Here is a 19,280-nt window from a genome sequence, read left to right on the forward strand (position 1 = left end):
TTTGTTTTAAAATTTTAATTTTATGGTACCAGAAACATGATTTATTTTTTTGATTACTAGTTGAAATGAAATTCCTTTACAATTGATTAAATATCCCGTGTATAACCTTCCTCTCCTCAAAACTTTAAGATCACACAAACTATTCCCCAACAGATGTATTTATGATCAAGCATTTCGTGGCCATATTTGGTATGTGTTTAGCTGTTTCAATATGTGTTCAGTCCAGATATACTCAGCAATCAAACAGTTGTTGTATATGAAATTGCTTCATGAATCACATTAGTGGTGCCATTCCAATGGCATAAGAGAGTCAGACCACCATTATTTCAGAGTTCATCCCTGGTCCCTTCCAGAATATGAAGTCAGGAAGGTGAGTGAGTGCTTAGGCATATCGAGATTAGGATTTGCAAAGGGTCCAGAGCAGATGCCAAGTAGTGAGTCATGAGAGAACAAAGGGAAATCATCTAGGGACCTGAATGCCAACCTACCCCACACAGGTGAGTACCATAACTTTGGTACCACAGTTGTGTTTAGACATATCTGTTTGGACCTGTACTTGTCACTTGAGCTGTGCTGAAGTGACAGAACCTGCACACCACAATCCTGCTGATGTGGATTCAAGTCCCTCCAGCGTGATCCGTTGCTGCAGATCCACAGGGACGCACCAGAGCAGGCCCAGGGTAGAGACAGATGCTGCAGAGAGTGAGGAGAAGAGGGAAGATTTTTCTCCTGCCCTGAAAGATGAAGTGTCACTGAGCTCACCACTCCTCCTCAGCAGAGGGCTTATGACAGGGTGTGTGAGCTGTGTGAGAGACCGGCAGTGACTGGAAATTGCAAAATTGAGCCCCTTCGCCTGCAGTGAGGGCTCCTAAATCATCTGGAGGAGGCATCCAACAGCTTTACCCTAACCCACCACATGTGAGATACCATATGTGTTTCCTGAACCAGTGTTTTATGGGAAATGCAAATCAGAAAACATCAATCCTGCTCTGTGCTTCTACGACTGCCCCCTTTGGACCTTGCTGCTGCCATGAGCATTCTTGTGCCCTCATGCTTTGGTCCAGCAGGGTGGATCCCCCACCAGCTGGTCCCTGCATGTGCATGAAGAATCAGGTGACCCCACTGACACGTCTCTGCTCCCATCACCTGGATGGTTACAACAATACACAGCAAGGGTGGAGGGGCTGTGCTTTGGGGATGGGCAGCAGGCAATCCTCTCCTGGGTTTGTTAGCACAGAAGCAGGAAGGAGCCTAGGAAAATCCTGTATCCCAGCACCCTTTCTTATAGCACTTCCCAACATCTCTTGCTCCCTTCCATGAACAAAGGCTCCCCCTCCCACCCTGTATCTGGTCAGTTCTCAGAACCAACTGGTGCAATATGTACCCTGTTCTCTGCAGGGAAGGGAGGAGAAAACCCTGGCTCCAGTGAATTTACAGGCAGGCAAAACTCAGAGACTTACTCTTTATTCTAAAAGATGGGTTTCACCATTAGATGAAGTCCTACATCTCCTTTCAAACTGCTCTGTGATGTGACTGCTAAAGTACTACGAGACCAGCATTTATAATGAAACTGAAATTTTTATATTTATGCACACTGTCTGTTAGGATAAAGTAATTAATTTTTTAATAAAGCATTTTTCTAAAATGCTCTCAAAAGGTTTCCCATGTAAAACATGCTGTTATTCTTTCCCCACTAACTTATTTTTCTCTTCAATGTGATGCTTTGGTCTTTGTTTTGTGACTTATGCTTCTCTGAAAAAAAGCCCATAAACCTTGACAAAAAGGCACTTTTGGCTTATAGCTTTATTCAATAAATATGGTGTACCTGTAGCAAAACTGTTTTAGGAGCCTTGGGAAGACAAGTCCACTTGCTGAGTACCAGAACAAAAAAATTGCTTCCCCCAAGCTTTAGAAAGATGCTTTATAACACAGTGGAGTCTATTCTGATTTTGGTTATATTTGTACCATACTTTATAAACTGTGGCTTTTTGAAGTATGAATGTGATTTCATGTAGTTCAATTCTAATAAAGCTTTCAGGAGTGCTTCAGCAAGTCTATGCAAGCATTTCTGAGAGCTCCCCCAGCTCAGACAAGCACAAACCCTGTGGCTACAAACAAGTCCCCAGCTGCTGTAACTCCAGGGTAGGAACCAACCACAAAACAGGAAGGTGAGGGTTAGCAATTAGCTGTAATCCAAGATTAATACAGTTTTATTGCATGTCTCCACAAATCACAGATTGATGTGGAACTAATGGTTTTCTTCAGTGCTGATTTGTGCTGTGCTCAGGGGTACAAAATTAAAACTAAAAAGATTGTTTCTCAATAATTAGAGCTTCAATTGACGTTACTGTAATTTACTAATAAAATTCATGAAGAAAAGTTCACTGTATCTATATTTTTTCTCTCTCTCCCATGCTGTTTTAATCCTTTTCCTTAAAAGTTCTCTTTTTTCTGCTAGAAGCAAATAGAATAACAACAATAATGATAATACTGCATTACAGCACAGATCTGAAGTGCTGTTGCTGTTGTATGCTAACACTTAAGCTTCATGAGGGATAATTCTCTCTGTAGCTGCAGGAGAAAGAGAGACTGGACAGTGTGGAAGGCCACAGGAGAACTCAGGCAAGGAGGGTGGCTTTTTTTCTTCAGTTTTATCCTATACCAAAGCCTCTGAATGAAGATTTGACCCAGATCTCTCAAAGCTGAGGCACAGCACGTCCAGGGAGGGTCTCACCAGGTGCTATGCAAGCTGGCTCTCAGCCTTCCCCTCTTGCCCACTTGTGGCTTTGGCTGCTCATGCTGACTAGAGAAACTGATGTGAGGTTTTCATTTGATTGCAATACCTAATGTAGGTTAGGGGATATAGGTGCTAAACAGGTGCTCTTGGCCCAGAAACAAGCACCTCTTCTGGGAAATGCACCATAAAAAAGGGGGATGGAGAAAGAAAGGAAAAAACCTTTTAAATAAATATTTCTCTTTCCCATGCAATGGCTCTACAGGATGAAACAGAGAAGAGCTCTGTTTTTAGAGTTCCCTGCAGTTAAGTAATCTTTGTCTGGAAATTAATAGAAACATTTGTGTTTCCTGCTGAGGGCTGTAGCCTTATTCACAGGCACTGAAGAAAGCATCTTTCTCCATGGCACTCAGCAGGTTTGCATGACACCTGGCTCAGGGTGGTCTAAAAATGTGGCTGTGAAATTTTTCAGGGTGCCAATGCTGATGACTTGGGGTATATGCTGAGTTTTGTGTGCCCAAGGAGGTTGTCCAGTGGAAACTACCTGAACATCCGAAGGGATAATCTTCAGATGTAATTGTAGAACCCAAGACCTTCACTGGGAAAATCCAGACAAGTGCTTTCACCCAGCAGCCACTGCATTCAAACACAAGCTTTGATTTTTCAGTAGGGTAGGTGCCAGCTAAGAGAGGCTTCTCTAGACCAGTAAGCTATAGAAAGGTGGGCACCTGCAAGTTCAGGATGTCATGTTGAGCCACACAGGAGCAGCCCTGACTGCTCCCAGGAGCTCAGACCTGGCACAGACCCTACGCTCTCCTCCTGGCTCACTCCTCCTGCTGCTTGTCCCCTTGGATCCTGCCTGACCACACAAGTTTTCCTGTGACTCCTCCTGAACTTTGTCACAGGCCAGCACCGCAGCTCCTGTTGGTTTAACCATTTCCAGCCAGCTTAGATTGAGAGGGTGGAAAAGACTGGGGAAAGGGGAGAGGAGAGGCTGTCCCTAGCAGCAGCACAGATTTATGCCTAGCTAAAGAGGCTGCTCAACTCCAATCTCATCTTCCTTCACACACATTTTCTGCTTTTTATTTGTCCCCTTTGATTCCTAAAATTTCAGGTGTAATTTACTGCCTTCTTCCTCTGCCTCACAGGCTTCATTTCTTCTCCATCTCCTCCATCTGGCACCACTTGCTGGGTGCAGGCAGGGTGACCTGTTTGCTGCACACATCTCAGCCAAGCCCAGCATTGCATATAGACCCATGGCTCTGGACGAGGTACTGTATGAAAACAGATGTGACAGCACCACACATGGTGGCCAGCATCACTCTGATGTTTCCATTCTGCCACTTTGGGCTGCATGGCACAAAGAGCTGAAGGAGAGAGGCAACAATAATTGGCAAAACGCTGTAATTCATGCAGGGTGTAATAAAAGATGCCTGGAGTTTAGTGCAAACCTCTGTACGTACTCATGCTTTGTCCTGGGAATTGCAGGTGAGACCTGGGCCTGTGAAACTCAGCAGGAGGGCTCCCACTTTGCCTTTGAGCTGTTTCCTCTGTGAGGAAAGGGTGTAGGGACCAGGCTATGAGGAATACTGAAGGACACAGAGATGGCTGCTCAACACTTCCATCTGTCCTTTGCTACACAGTATGAGCAAGGAGAAAGGAAGTGTCTGGAGATTAAAATGGATTAAAGGACATCCATCCTTTTCATCCTCTGCATCCATTGCTTAGTAGGACAAAAATTTTAAACTTTTGGATAATGAATCCATATTTATTAAATATATAGTATAATCATAAGTAGTATATATAAATATATATTTATATCAGTTGAATTGCTGGTTGTCTCAGTAGAGCTACAAAATCTCCAGATGAATTGTTTTCAGTACCTTGCAGCAAAAATGCTGATCCTTCTCCCCAGATAACTCCAATCCCATAAAATTAAGAAAATACATTTTAGATTTTCCCTGGAAAAATACTGTCGCACTATCCCAATGTGCGACATTTTCTCTCCCAAAGAGAAATAGTGGTTTTTTCAACACGCAAACATTAGCAGCCATGCAGGACATTATGATCCATGGACACCTGCACTTTTAAACTCAGGAAGTACAAATCAACCTATTTTTTATTAATCTTATCTCAAAAATCTAGCTGATGGGACATACTCTTAAGTTTATTCCTTTTTAAAAAAAGCTTTTCCCTCCTCCAGGACTGCTGGTGTTCGCTGCTTAGATCAAACTGCCCAAGTCAGCCATCAAGTTATCTGTTCACTACTTCTAGGATTAAGACATTTTTCTCAAATTATGTTTATAGGCTGCTCCCCTCTCTTTCTGCTCAAGTCCAGACCTCTGGTGTTTAAATTACATACTGTGCCAGGTATCTTATCACATCAATACATGAGATCTCTTCTTGCCCTCCTGTTTTCTTTTATTCTAAAATAGATGGGTGCCATATGAGTAATCTCTAAACACAATTAATTTCTTGCAAAACTATATCCTTTTAGGGGGGTCTCTAATGCACCTTTCTAATCTTAGCAATACCATACCATTAGAATTGGCCTCTTCAGCTCTGGAAGAGGGCTCTCATCAGTGTGCTTGACACTGCTGGAGTAGCTTCAGTGGGTTTAAACATCAGGATTATATACCCAAGGAGCTTGCTTGGCTTTCTGACAGCTGCCTAGCAGGGTGCAGATGGTTTTAGTTTATTCCCCATTTACCACCAAATGATTTTGCCCTTAAAATTAATAGAAGAAAAATATTTGGAAAGTGATAGCTGGTTGTTAGATATTACTTTTAGTGTTCCTGTTCACATTTTTCTTTTCTTTCCCATATGCGCTTTTTCTTGTGATCTTGCAGGACTGTAAAGTTATGATTCAGCAAAGTGCTGAAGGTGAGAGCACGGCTGTGCTGATTCTGTGGCTGCCATGAGAGCCAGGACCACCTTCTGGGTGTGCCTTTTGCTGGGGTGCTTAGCTTGGTGAGCTCCATGGCAGCACCCCAGCTCTGGGGTCACTGTCACCTTCAAGATGGGAAGGAATAGGTGGTATGCACATTTTTGGAAGCAACACAGGGATGGGCTCTAGCAGGGGGTCAGTGCCATCCCTGTGTCTGCCCCAGACATAGTTTTGGGATACAGCATAGGGGTGAGGAAACTTTTCAAATGGGATTTCATGGTGGGGGGATACCCTGTCTCTGTGGTTTATTGCTTTTGTGGACATCCAGCCTCTTGACCCAGACCATCCCAAGGCTGGAGAGAAGGCAAGGCTTTTGATTCTTACAGAATTGATAGAATCTATTGAAATTAGTTCCATGTGGGGAAGTATGGACTGTCTCCACATAGTCAGACTCAGTATGGAGCATACTGTCGAGTTTGAGCTTGACTCAAAAAAATGCTTGAAGGCAGAACAAATGCTTCCTGGGGTTTTGAAGATACCACAACCCATGAGAAAGATAAGGCTGCATGAATGTGTTTTATATAACCCATGAACGAAAAAAAAATCTCAGCCTTAGCCTTTTCACATTCATATCACTCTCAAATGAGTGCAAGTGTGGTTTTTGCAGTCATTCCTCCTTTATCCATGTGTATACCTTTGCCTTCTAGCTGGATGTCATTCAAGTCTAATCTCTGTGTTCAGATGGGCCTTTAGAGCACCAGCACCAAGCTCCAGAGGAGTGCTGACAGACATGACCTCTGCAACTCCTGTACATTTTCCCTCTCCTCCTTTCAGACAGGGAGTTTTCTGAAGGTGTTTTGGCCAGACTTTGATTGGCTGACTTCTTCAGTGGCATCAGGAAAAGTGATTTCATTGATTTCCCAGAGCTGAACAGATTCACACCACCTGGGAAGGTGACACAAAAGATTTACAGTGAAAAAGGTACATCATACTTTTACTATTTTCTGATGCTGTTTTATTCTTATGAGATCAGGGTCTGGACAATGATAATTCAAAAGGCTTCTTTTATAGTCTTTTTTAAAGGGCTGCATAGATGGAGGTTTAGACTCCATCCAAAGGCTCAGCTGTGTAATTTTTACTCAAACTCAATCCAGCAGGAGCAGCCAGTGCAGCAGGACAGAGCCTGATAGCACTGTAGATTGAAATTGAACATTGGCTTTAATTAACTCCTCCATTTCCAGAAGTGGCTTGTTTTTGAGTTTAATTGCAATATAATCTATTATATTACAATGGAATATATACTGTAATATAATATATAGTGTATACAATATAATATATATTGTATATATAATATATAGTGAGGGAGTCTGATCAGGTTTGGGCCATAGTCTCCCATGCCCTGATGCTGACCTCTGCCCCAAATCAAAAAGAGCAGCACTGATGAACTTCCCAAGAAGCTGCTGACTTATTTGAAATATGTGTCTTTGCTGTCGGTGACATAAGTGCACTCACTAATCAGCAAGTCTCAGCTGAGATGGTTGTTTTCCACCATGAGTTTAAAATACTCCACATAGCTCCTTCAAGCACTTTACTGCAGACTTTACTGTGGTCATGCCGCCCACTCTGCTCACTGACTGCTCAGCTGGGGCAGCTCACCTGGCTCAGCTGTCCTTTGGGTGAGGCTGCAAACTTTGCATCCCCTCCAATATCTGTTTTGACCATTGATGCTGTTCCCCTCACTTCTTAAATGCTATACCACAGGCTCAACAAACCATAAGCAAATACAAAATTATAAGGAAGTGTAGTGACAACATGACTCTGTATTTTGCCTTTTATTTCCATGTTTTAAATGTGTACTTACGGTTGTTTGAGGTTTGAACTGACCATATAACATCTCCTTGCAGGTATGTGACTGCATTGTATAGAGGGACTTCAAAGCATAGGACCATAGAATGGTTTGGGTTGGGAGGACTTTTAAAGGTCATCTCATCCAACCCCCAAACACACGTGACCTTAGTGCTTCTAAGGTACTAGGGACATCAAAGAAATGATGGTGGATGGGAATACCTCTAAGACCTTAGCTGGAAATTACCTGGGCTGGTTTTGACAGGGGTGTAATTAATTTTCTCTGTAGTAGCTGTATGGGACTAAGTGGTATGTGAAGAATACAAATCTGTTGTTGCTGAGCAGGGCTTGCCCAGCATCAGTGCCTTTTCTGCTTCTTGTACTGGTGCACCAAACGTGGGCTAGGGATACACAAGAAGATGGGAGGGGACCCAGCTGGGACAGCTGAGCACAGCTGACCAAAGGGATATACCATACCATGTGACATCATGTTCAGTCTATAAAATCTGGAGGAAGAGGACAAAAGGGGGACACACGTTTGAGCTGATGTCATTTGTCTTTCCAAGTCGCCACTATGCATGAGGGACCCCTGTTTTCCTGGAGATGCCTGAACACCTGCCTGCCCACAGCAGGTGGTGAATGAATTTCTTGTTTTGCTTTGCTTACATAGGCATCTTTTGCTTTTCCTGTTAAACTCTCTTTATTTCAATCCATGAATTTCCTCACTTTCACTCTTCTGATTGTCTCCCTCATTTCACTGGGGAAGAGTGAGTTGTGTGCCAGCTTGGTTGCCAGCTGGGGTTAAATCACAACCCCACCCTAGCCTTTGATGAGTCACATTCAAGGGACAGGTGTAGGAATGCCTGCCTGCTTCAGGCAATGGGTTGTGCTGGCTCAGAGGGGACATGACTGTCTATACTGACCCTGTCCCCCTCCCAGTCTGCACTTAATTGTTCCTGTGAAGCTGGGACACAAAGCCTGAATCTCATTCTGGATTTTATACACCTACATTGTGCATGTGATGGAGACAACTGACTTATCTGCCTTTGGAGATACATCTGGAAGAGGAGTGCAGGGGTTAGAGCAATTGCTCATGAGTAGGAGTGCTCAGCTCAGCAATGTAACTGGAAACTACCCATATTCACTTTTTTTCAGCTAAGTTAACATCACTGTCTCAGCTTCCTGAACAGTCAGTAGGGAGGGATGAGTGATTCATCCCACCCAGCTCAGACCCATATTTTAGGAAGGAAGGAATTGCCCTCTGGCTGATGAAAACCTTAGATGAGACATCTAAGTTTTAAATGACTAAAGCTTGGTGACACAGATCTCTGCCTAAATGCAGAAAACCTGTTAATTTGGCTACTCTTTTGACCTTTAACTGAAGAAAAACATGCTAACTTTTCATCAACACCAAACACTTAATTTTCTTATTTACTACTATCCCACTACTTCCTGGTGTCAGCCTGCTCTTCATGAAGAGCACCCTGAGTCTCATGTCCTGAGGAGAGCAGGAGCAGAGCCATACACATAGATTTAGTCTTTGTACTCAGCACTGGGCCAAAAGCATTCTTGCCAAGCTTTCTTCTGACCATGCTTACAATGCTATTTGCCCCACTCTGTCTCTCTTTCCTCCACTTCTGTTTTTGTCTTGTTGCTTTTCTTTTGCATACAATTGACTAGATTCACTAGGTTTTGTGTGTGGAGCAGAGGTTGCAACTTTAACTGGTCTTCCCTTCCATGAAATATATCAATTATCCCTAAAACTCACTGCCATAAGCCACTCCAATTTCACCCACCTCCCATCACTGTTTTCTTCCTTGCATCTGTCATTTGTGTGCACCCTGAACTGTGCCTGTTTAACTTCATGATTTGTAGGTTTTTGTGTTACCAGAAAAGCCATTACTGATCCATGACCAGCCTTTCAGGGCTGCATGTCCTAAGAGTTTATTTAAGGCCTTGAGATTCTCCATAATGTAGAGTTCAGAGAAGTGCAAAGGTAAATCTGTGCACTACAAGCTGATTTTAGTCAAGCCCTCATGAGGAAAAGGCAATAGTAGAGGTCATCCTTTACAGGTCAAGGCTAATTGCCAAAAAGAATTGAAATAGCTTTGACGTTGTTAAGGGAAAGGGGATAGACAGATTATAAATGCTTCCTGTGTTCCACAGGAAATGAAATCTTCCTATCTTCCTTTCTTAAGCCTATTTCCTATTGAAATCAAGCGCTATACTATTTAATTATGTGTATTGGTTAAGAAAGATGGGGACTCTTTTCATGTAAAATACACCCACACATAACCAAACCAAAGTGTTTTGTGTCAAATTCTAATAGAAAGTAAAACAGCTTTCATTCCTAGCACAGACAATTAAGTGCTGATGAAACCATTTCATTCTAAAGATTTTAGTGGAAAACAAGTCTTCCCCCTAACCTCTGAATAATGATGCACTGAAACTTATTTATAAAGAAAATGTCCTTATTGGTCTGGATAACACAAGGTTTCTGACTTTCATTCTGTGCTGTGCAATTGCTGTTTTGTATAACAATTTGTAGAGAGTTTGCCAGGGACATAAGTGATGGAGAATCACCAGTAGCCTCTGAAAAATGTCTATTATTTTAAAGCATTGCAAATATTTAGATGCAGTTATGGTCCTGCTGTATAGTTACACATACCCAAAACCAAACAGAGATGCACCTCATGATTGTAAACTGCTTGCAAGAGTGAGAGTGGAGTTTGTGTAATGGCCACCTCCAACACAAGTTCTGTAGCATTAGTTTTTGCCACACAGAGCTTTGTTTAGGGCAAGATGCCTTTCTCTCTGCAAAGATGTAGGGTAACTTATTGACCAGTCAGTGGTAGCTCTAAGAGCTGTGGGGAATACAACTGGACAGTGAGGTGGATCTCAAGGGTGTTGCTTGTAACACAACAGCCATATGTGGGGATACCAAAAGTCTGGATCATGTGGGGAACTCCAGTGGATGATATTCCCCAGGGCTTGAATCTCATTGACTTTACCGTCTGTTGGGATAAAAACGCCAAACCTAAACCATCCCAAAGTGTGCACATTATGAACCTTGGGCAAAAATAATCTTATTAACTGTGCCCTTGATAGACATTAATTTGTCTTGGACCCAAGTGCAGCTGCAGCCTAGGAGCAGGAATTTCTTGTGAACACCTCCTGAGCATATCAGGCCTCATAAAACCCCTATCTTATGCTATGATGTAGCTTCAAAGACAATACACTGCTGTTATGCAGGACCTAAGCAACTCCTTCAGTGCATCTGCTGAGCTGATTTGTTTTCAAATGTTGATTTAAATTTTACTTTTTATTATGTGATATTACTAAAACTATGGTTTTATGGCAAATGTGTTCCAGTTCAATAAAAATGTGCTTATTTTTTTTCCTCCTCCCTGAACTAAGAACAAAATGCCTTGAGGGACTATATATGTTTAATAGATTTTCTGAATTAAAACCCCCTTCAATTAAAATAATAATCTTTGGTGGTCCCACGTAATATTTTGTAGCTGACATTTGTGTATAATGTAATGTAATCTTTTTTTTCTGATGGGACTTCTGTCTTTGCTAAGTTTCCTCTCTGGCTAATTAATGTTTTTGCCTGCTATTGATTTTTCAGATCCACCCAACTTTCATTTGTTATTTTCTTTCACTGATTATTTTAATAGCATGCCTTAATGTAGCATATGTTCAGATTCCAGCTCCAGTTTTACCCTTGCCATTATTAACAATGTAAAGCTGCTCCTTTATGTGACAATGCTAATGTTTTTAGCTGTGCTTAATTAGCCCCATCTCAGTAGGGAAGCACTGTTAAGGCTTGTGCCCTATCTGTTAATGTTTCAATTTCCCCTTTTTCTAGCAGATAAAAGCTGATTGTAATCCCATGTGGCAGGTTTGGGGCACAGCCATCTGCAGTCTCATTTTAGAGTCTAAACAGGCAGATTGCTTCCCACTTAAACTGCTACCACAGTAGACTGCTATCTTCAGGGTAATCATAATTTCATTCATGTATCTTCAGAGGATGTTAATTACAGGAGGATGCTTTCTTTCTCTTGAATACAGGAACAAGTGCACTGCAAGTTTAGAGCGATTAAGGAGGGGAAAAGCATTAAATCACAGGTGGGAAGGAAAGAAGTGAGAAGCATATCCAATAGGCCAAAAGGTTGTTTGAATAGCAAAGGGAAGTAAAAGGTGTGAAGAAAAAAGACGTGTTAAACCTTATTGTCATGTGGAGGTGAATCAGTCCAGAACAGCAGAGCTTGTCATTCTAACTGAAGGACATGAGGATGGTTGGTATAGCAACTTGGGTAAAGCAGGACCTGCAGGCCAGGGACATCTGGAAGCAAAGTGGAGTGCATGCTCAGGATGGCTTCCCTCCTTTTGCATTTGAGAGTGAGGTGGGACGGCAGGAGGATCAAGGTTTCCCCATCACTAGCATGTCCTAGCATGGCACAAAGCCCGTGGATCCTGGAGCCAGGCAAAAAGAGCATTGACCTATATTGACTCTTCTTGTTGCAAAGACTCCAGACAGCAAGGATCATAGGATCATAGGATCATAGGATCATAGAATCTTAGAACAATTTGGGTTGGAAAGTACCTTTACAGTCCAGCTTCTTGCAATGAGCAGGGATATCTTCAATTAGATCTAGTTGTTCAGAGCTCCGTCCAATCTGACTTCCAGTGTTTCCATGTCTATATTGTTCAGACAATGTATTTAACATACAATGGCACACATTCATTTGGTTGAGCAACTAGATGCAATAAATCAGAATCACAGAATGATTTGGGTTGAAGAGGACTGAAAGATTATCTAATTCTAAGCCCCATGCCATGGGCAGGCACCCTTTCCACTACACCAAGGTGCTCAAAGCCCCATCCTTGAACACTTCCAGGGATCGAGTATCCACAGCGTCTGGGGAAAACCTGTTCAATAACATTTCAGCTGGGAGTACTTCTGAAAAGAGGAGGCACAAAGCAACTGGACCTTTATTTGTGCAAAAAACTTTATGCTTGTCCTGTTTTTATCCAAGGACAGGGTTAATTTTTCTCAGAAGGTGAGAGGGAGCCATGTGGTGTGTCCATGTTGTCATTCTATACCCTGCACATCATCACTTGTGGGTGGAGTTAAGAGACTCACTTCTGAGAAGGAGGGCATTGCAGTCAGAGTAAAAGCAGGTGCACGGGGATCCAGCTGCCATTTTCTTAGTTGTCTCAGGGTCATGCTGCATCAGGTCAGTGGGTGAGCAATTTGCATGTAAAACACCCCCTCTGTTGTACACTATTGTTATTAATATTGTTGCTGTTACTGTTTATTTTCTTATCTCACTGCTGTTTCCAGTAAATTGCTCTTAGCTCATAATCTCTGCCTTTTGTCTCTCTCACTGGAGGGCCCTGAGGCAGGGAGCAGGAGTGTTGTTCCTAAACCAGGACAATGCTTAAGTACTTCTGTATATGTAAAAATTAATGTAATCGCAAAGATGGTGGGACATCAAGAAAGAAAAAACGGAGAGGTAAAATTCTACTTCCTTGTATGCAGAGGTGCTGGGGTGAAAAGCATCATTCAGGCTTCAGGTGAAGTATGAGGCATGACAAATGTGACTCCTCTCGTGTGATTGGGAGAACACGTTGTTGCCATTGCTCTGGGCTATGTTTCTAATAATGACCAGACCAGATGGTTTGGTTTTGAAAAGAGCTATGGACAATTAAATAGCTGTGCAAGGCACTGGCAGCACCAGCTTTCAGTACTTCCTCCCCATATTTGTGTGGATGAGATGTGATGGTAGAGGAAAGCAAAACCAGGAACTTAGTATGACACCTGCCACGGGCATCTTGGATAAAGCACTCTTGGCTGCTAGACAAATGCAGGCCTTCATCCTGCAGCAGCCAATTAGTTTTGTACACACAAATAGTCTCACCGTGGAATAAAGCATGCAGAAGTTTATTGGGAAGCTTATTCCCTAGGAAGGGAAGTGGAAGTGAAGCAAGCTGGAGGAATGACTAAGAAGTAGGGGGGAGTTAAGCACAGAGTAGCAGAAGCTGGCTACCCACTTGGCTGACCCATCAGGTGAGTGGGTTGCAGCTGGAGCATCACACCAGATAAAATAACAGGAAGAGCCAAGTGATAGCACACACAGGGAAGATGACCACCAGGATAACTGAACACTGGAATAATCTTTTAATACCACTAAGCAGGGTGACAAGGCAGAAGAGGACATATAATGTGATGAATAGAATTACTCACATCTGACTCAGGACTGAATGGGTGTTGTTACTTAGTGCTTTTTTTTTTGTCATCTTATTTTGAATATTTTACAAGTAACTGAGGCCAGAGGAAACATGTCATGAAGCCCTTGGGAAGAGAGATGTTGAGAATGGAGAGTCTGCAAGTGAGTGAACACAAAGAACGTGTAAACCTACACATCTCAGGAAATAATAACTGCACAATCCCCTGAGGTGAGAAAGGAACGGTTGCCAATATGAATCAATGGACATGCACCACAGAGACTTAATCAGATGATGGATGGAACTGTCCCACTCTGCTCTGCACTTGTATGGCTACACCTTAAGTCCTGTGTGTAGTTTTGGGCACCATAATATAAAAAAGATATAAATCTGTTAGAGAGTGTCCAAAGGAGGGCCAGGAGGATGGTGAAGTGCCTTGAGGGGAAGCAGTATGAGGAGCAGCTGAGGTCACTTGGCTTATTTGGCCTGAAAAAAGGAGACTGAGGGGACACCTCACAGTGGTCTTCAACTTCCTCACAAGGGAAAGCAGAGGGGCAGGTACTGATTTCTTCACTCTCATGACCAGGTACAGGACTCCAGAAAAGGTCATAAAGCTGAGTCAGGGGAGGTTTAGGTTAGATATCAGAAAATGATTCTTCACCCAGAGGGTGGTCAGGCCAGGAACAGGCTCCCCAGGGAAGTGGCCACAACATCAGCCTGACAGAGTTCAAAAAGTGTTTGGGCAACACTCTCAGGCACATGGTGTGATTCTTGTGGCTGTTCTGTGCAGGGCCAGGAGCTGGACTTTGACAGTCCTTGTGGGTCCCTTCCAACTCGGGATATTCTATGATTCTATGATTTTAGGTCTCACTGTAACAGGCCAAGAGACCATGGAAGAGCAAATGAAGAAAGGACAGAAGAATCCTGCCAACTTACCTGCGGGAATCTTGGGGGTAGCTTAGTTTTAATACAGTTTCCTGAACTCTTCAATTTGTGTCCCAGACAGTACCCAGACATATCCCTGTGTCTGCTGCTCTGAGGACCTGCTCTTTCTAACCTAATGCCTGCATAATGGAAACTCCATGAACTTGGATGCAAACTGCAATCTTCCTTAAGAAGAGAAGGCTCATCATCTTGGTGGGCCCCCAAGAGGCAGATCTGGGACCAGGCAAAAAAAACTGGTTTTTGATTTGATGCCCTATCAGCCTGGCCTGTGCTATGGTGCTCCCTGCCTGGTGGGTACTTGCTTATCCCCAAATACACAGTTTAGCCCTTAGCTCAGCACAGTGAGTCCTGGGCCAGGAATGGGTGTGTCACTTTTTGGGGAGCCTCCTTAAGATGTGTAGTTCTGCTAAGTGCCCACCCCTGGGGGCCCTAACAGCAAATTAACTTCTCAGGCACATGCCTGTCGTCCTGGGACAAAAAAAAAAGACTACTTGCATGCAGAGATTTTACAAATTTGGTCATCGTGACCAAACTTTATTACCCATATTATGTAACTGTGACAAAGTCTAGGAATCAAGCAACATGGGGATCACAGAGGCTATTATGTTTATTGTGCTGAACAGACTGTGATAAACCATTAAAGGAACATTTTCAACAAGCAAGCGATTTGAAGTACAATCATAGACAGCAACTCTACATGAAGAACAAAGCAAAAAGTTAGAAGACACTCAAAAGGAAAAGTAAACTGTAGTTCAACATCTCGAAGCAATTTTTTTTTTCCTGCAAACACACCTCTCTTGCAGAAATGGTAGAAGAGTTACATGTCCAGTCATAGTTAGCAGTGACCAATGACAGCAAAGAACAGTCGTATAAAATTTATCTCCCACAAAAATAAACTATATATATAAAAAAATTTTATGATGTTCTCACTGACTCAATGGCCACATGCAAATTTTCCGTCTGAAAAAATGAGGTATAGTAGGCCCTAAGAGGTAGTAATGTGTTTTGATTGTACTACAATATATAGAAAATGTAGGATTCAGTTCATCAGAGTGGTAAGTCTCTCAGAGGTTGAAGAGTGACACACAGAGAGCAATTATTTCTGTGTCATCCACTGAATACCGTGGCTTAAAAAATGCAACAAAACCCCTCAGACCCCAAAAGGGACTTGCTAAGGCATGATTTGATGCCCTTTGAAGTCAGCAAAATTCCTATTACTGCCTTCAAGTGACACTGGATTTGGCCTGTTAGAGCTACTTATAGCTAGGATTATTTCTCTTTCACTCGATATTATCATGTCTAGTTACAATATCCCAACCAGCTCTTTCCCAGCCACTGAACCCCGCGCAGTGTTTGTGGAGGTCTGTGTTTCTTGACACTGCCTCTTGGGAGAAGCCAGTTATCCTTAACTGCACTTGGCTCCACGCTAAAGCCATACCAACAGATGCCTTCCTGAGAAACTACCCCTGGCCCAGTTATTAATACAATGGTACAAAGTACTGACTAGGAAAGAGAGGAAGAAGGGAAATAAAACAGAAATAGAGAAAATGAAATTGGAGGTGGGGGAGAGAGAGAGAAAGAACAACAAAAGTGAGAGAGGAGAGAATAAAAAACCTCTACATAAGAAGCATTTAAAATAAATCTGGCTGAAACATATTACAAAATCACATTTGTGTAAAATACACGAAAATACTTGTCAAGCATTTTCTTACAATCTACTAATTTTTTTTTTAAACACATATTTGTGATTGCATTATGCAAAAGCTGAGCTTGTTGCTTCCCACCTACAAAGCTTCAAGTTTCTTTGAAGGTTTTTTTTGTTCATTTTTTTATATTTTTAATACGAAAGTAATTTAAAATGTGTTCATTTTCCACAAGTTATTTTACAAAAATAATTTTGAATTAGGGATTAGTTGCAGTCCTGTTTCAAACGTCTCAAAACTGATGCTGAAAGTAACAAGTTCATTCCATTTAAAGTCTGGAGGTAGGTCTTTGTCAATCAATTAGTCCATTTCTTTAAACAATTCATTTGAGGTACAAACTTGGACAGTAATATTTAAACTTTACAGCTAAATTTTTTCTGTCATGTAGTGTCCTTGAAGAAAATTGTCCTCACAAACCTATCAGCAATTCAGTACAAAAATATATTCAAGTTAACAGTACATTACACAGAAGTCTAGCAGAGAATAGAGTAAGTACATAAAATAAAACTAAACAAAACCAAAACCAAAAACCCACACAAAAAAAGGAAAAAATCAAACAAACCAAGTGAAAGAAAAACACATAGTCATGCTGAAACACAAAAAAGACATTGCTTCCTTAACTGCAAAAAAGGTTGAAATAGAAATAAGGGGAAAATGCAGATACTCATGATTATCTACCCAGTAAAAATTTCCTGCATTGAATGTGTATAGCAGCATGTATTTATCAGTCTGTTGAGTTATTTGTAAAAATCAGAGGTAGTATTGAATAGTGGGGTAATATTGCATCTGGTGCTAAAAGTGCTGCTTTGAATGAAAAGATGGAGAAATGTCACTGGCACAGAGGTGCTCAGTGAACCATCCTATGTCAAAATACATTGCTTAATGTAATGCACGAGCTTAGCTGAGGTACATGGTGTTCATTCTTACATTGTGACTGATGAGTAATGAGGAAAGATTCAATTCTTTCAAACTACTGGTACAGGGCAAGTGGAATTAGTAGAAACTAAGCAAAAATCTGGATTATTTTTCTTCAGATAAATTTATGATTAATTTCTAGGTACCTTTCTGTATGTTTTTAAAGACTTTTATCAATAAAGACTTACTCATTAATGGCATAAGAGTGGTGTCAGTCATTCTTATTTCCATAGAAAACTCCTGGCTCTAAGAAAGCCAACTCCTTGGCTCCCTATTATCCAGATGATAAGGACTGTTCATTTGGTTTACTACTGCTTGTGCTGATATGTTTGTATCTAAAACTATACAACGTATCTTTGTCTTTTTTCCCTTTTGCAAAATGAAAGTACCTTTTTCATGTTGATTTCTTTCTTCTGATTACCAACTGAAGGAAATGAAAAATCAGCTTTCATTTTTTTTTCCCAAAATAATGGTAAGTCTTAAAAAAAAAAAATCAAGTACAAGTCTACAAGAAGGTTACAAAAGAAAAAGAATAGTATCTACCCCCTATCTTTGGTGTTCTAAAACAGGGAGTTCACTAAGTAGGGAGTGGGTTGCTGGAAGTGTTGCAAGGCGTGAGTGTTACACACCCAGCCTTTCCTATTTCAATGCCCATTACAATGACTATGTTACAAGTTTCTTGTTTATACGCAGTGCAGTGAATGACATAAACGTGATTTGGAGCTCTTCTTGACCCAGTCACCCTTACTTAGCAGCTCAAACAAACTATTAGTAGGTTAGGAAAAAAGAAAACAGTAATTAAAAGTTGCATCGTTAATCTGTGTCCCCTTTGTGTTACAGCAGTTTTTCACTAGACCTAGGACTGTGAAGGGATTATAAAGAAGATGATTAGTCAAATCCTTTTTAAGGTTATGTGATTTTTTTTTCCCCCCAGGCAAAAGTGGAAAGACCATGGCAATAGAAAGTAAGTGGTCAAGGCAGTGTCTTCTCCCTTCAAAAGACCCAACTGCTGATGAGGTAGAAATTGCATGGTGTGATCTCCTAGTCTTCTTCTGCAGATTCTTGTGAGGACGTTTCTTCAGTCTCTTCCTAGAAAACACAAATGGGAAGGATAAATACCGTGGTGACCAGGCATCTTAGGCTGCCAGTTCAGCTGTCCCTCACACAGCTGACAATTACCTCTTGAGCTAATAAAATGCCCTTTACAGTTCCTGTGATGTCTCAAGAAGCCACCTTGGGGAGGAAGGGAAGGTACCCTGCTCTCTGATCCCCCCACCTTGCCTTGCCAAGTTTTTCTTCTACTCCAGGAGATGTCAAGAAAAAGCATTCTGTGCCATGCTTTGTCACAGGCCTCTTATGGCCGGCAGACATGGGCAGCAAGAAAATGGAAAGCATTCTGAGCACATATCCAATCCTAAGCAGCTGCTCTGGGAAGCCTTCTCCTCCTCATTGGCCCTAGTGCTGCTTCATGTTTGCCTTCAGCAAGCCTGCCCAAATGTGATGTTCTTATCCTGCTTTTTTAAACAAATGCTCAGTACCTTTCAGGACATGGGTGGTGAACTGGGGGCAACTAACATTTCTAATAAAAGGGGCTGTCAATGAAAAGCTGTTTTTTATCAAACACTGAACATCATCCCCTAAGACAGCACGTGAAAAAGATCTAGGAAGAAGAGGAATTCACCCCCTCAGCCAACTGAGACCTTTGAAGAATGACCAGCTTAAAACAGCTTATAACAGTCTTCATACTTTAATAGATTTGATTTTCCACATGGCTTCATTTTGTCTGGGTGGCTAACTGACACAATTTATAACTCTCTTCCTTTCCCAGGCCACTACAGTACACCATTCAGCAAAGCTTGCCTTAAAGCTTGCCTGCCTTATACGACCAAACTTCCATTCATTAGTGTTTGAAACACCTCAGCTGTGAAGGGCTCCTAAATGCTACCATGTGTGACACTGCTGCAGAGGAGCGGCATCAAGGAAAAACACAGTGCTTTAATCATAGGCCACTGCTTAC

The 19,280-nt window shown here is 41.9% G+C and overlaps 1 protein-coding gene across 1 annotated transcript in view; it reads right to left on the bottom strand.

Annotated features, from left to right (window-relative positions):
- Positions 1 to 15,149: 15,149 nt before the first annotated feature.
- Positions 15,150 to 19,280, bottom strand: part of HMGA2 (high mobility group AT-hook 2) — a 112,080-nt gene continuing 107,949 nt past the window's right edge. Inside the window, exon 5 of the mRNA XM_071423492.1 lies at positions 15,150 to 18,352. Within this exon, the coding sequence (XP_071279593.1) occupies positions 18,305 to 18,352 (48 nt within the window). The 3' untranslated portion in view covers positions 15,150 to 18,304. The remainder of the gene's footprint in view (positions 18,353 to 19,280) is intronic.

This window comes from Agelaius tricolor, unplaced genomic scaffold (assembly GCF_023055355.1).
Source record: "Agelaius tricolor isolate 1412-34295 unplaced genomic scaffold, bAgeTri1.0.p SCAF_3, whole genome shotgun sequence".
Taxonomy (NCBI): domain Eukaryota; kingdom Metazoa; phylum Chordata; class Aves; order Passeriformes; family Icteridae; genus Agelaius; species Agelaius tricolor.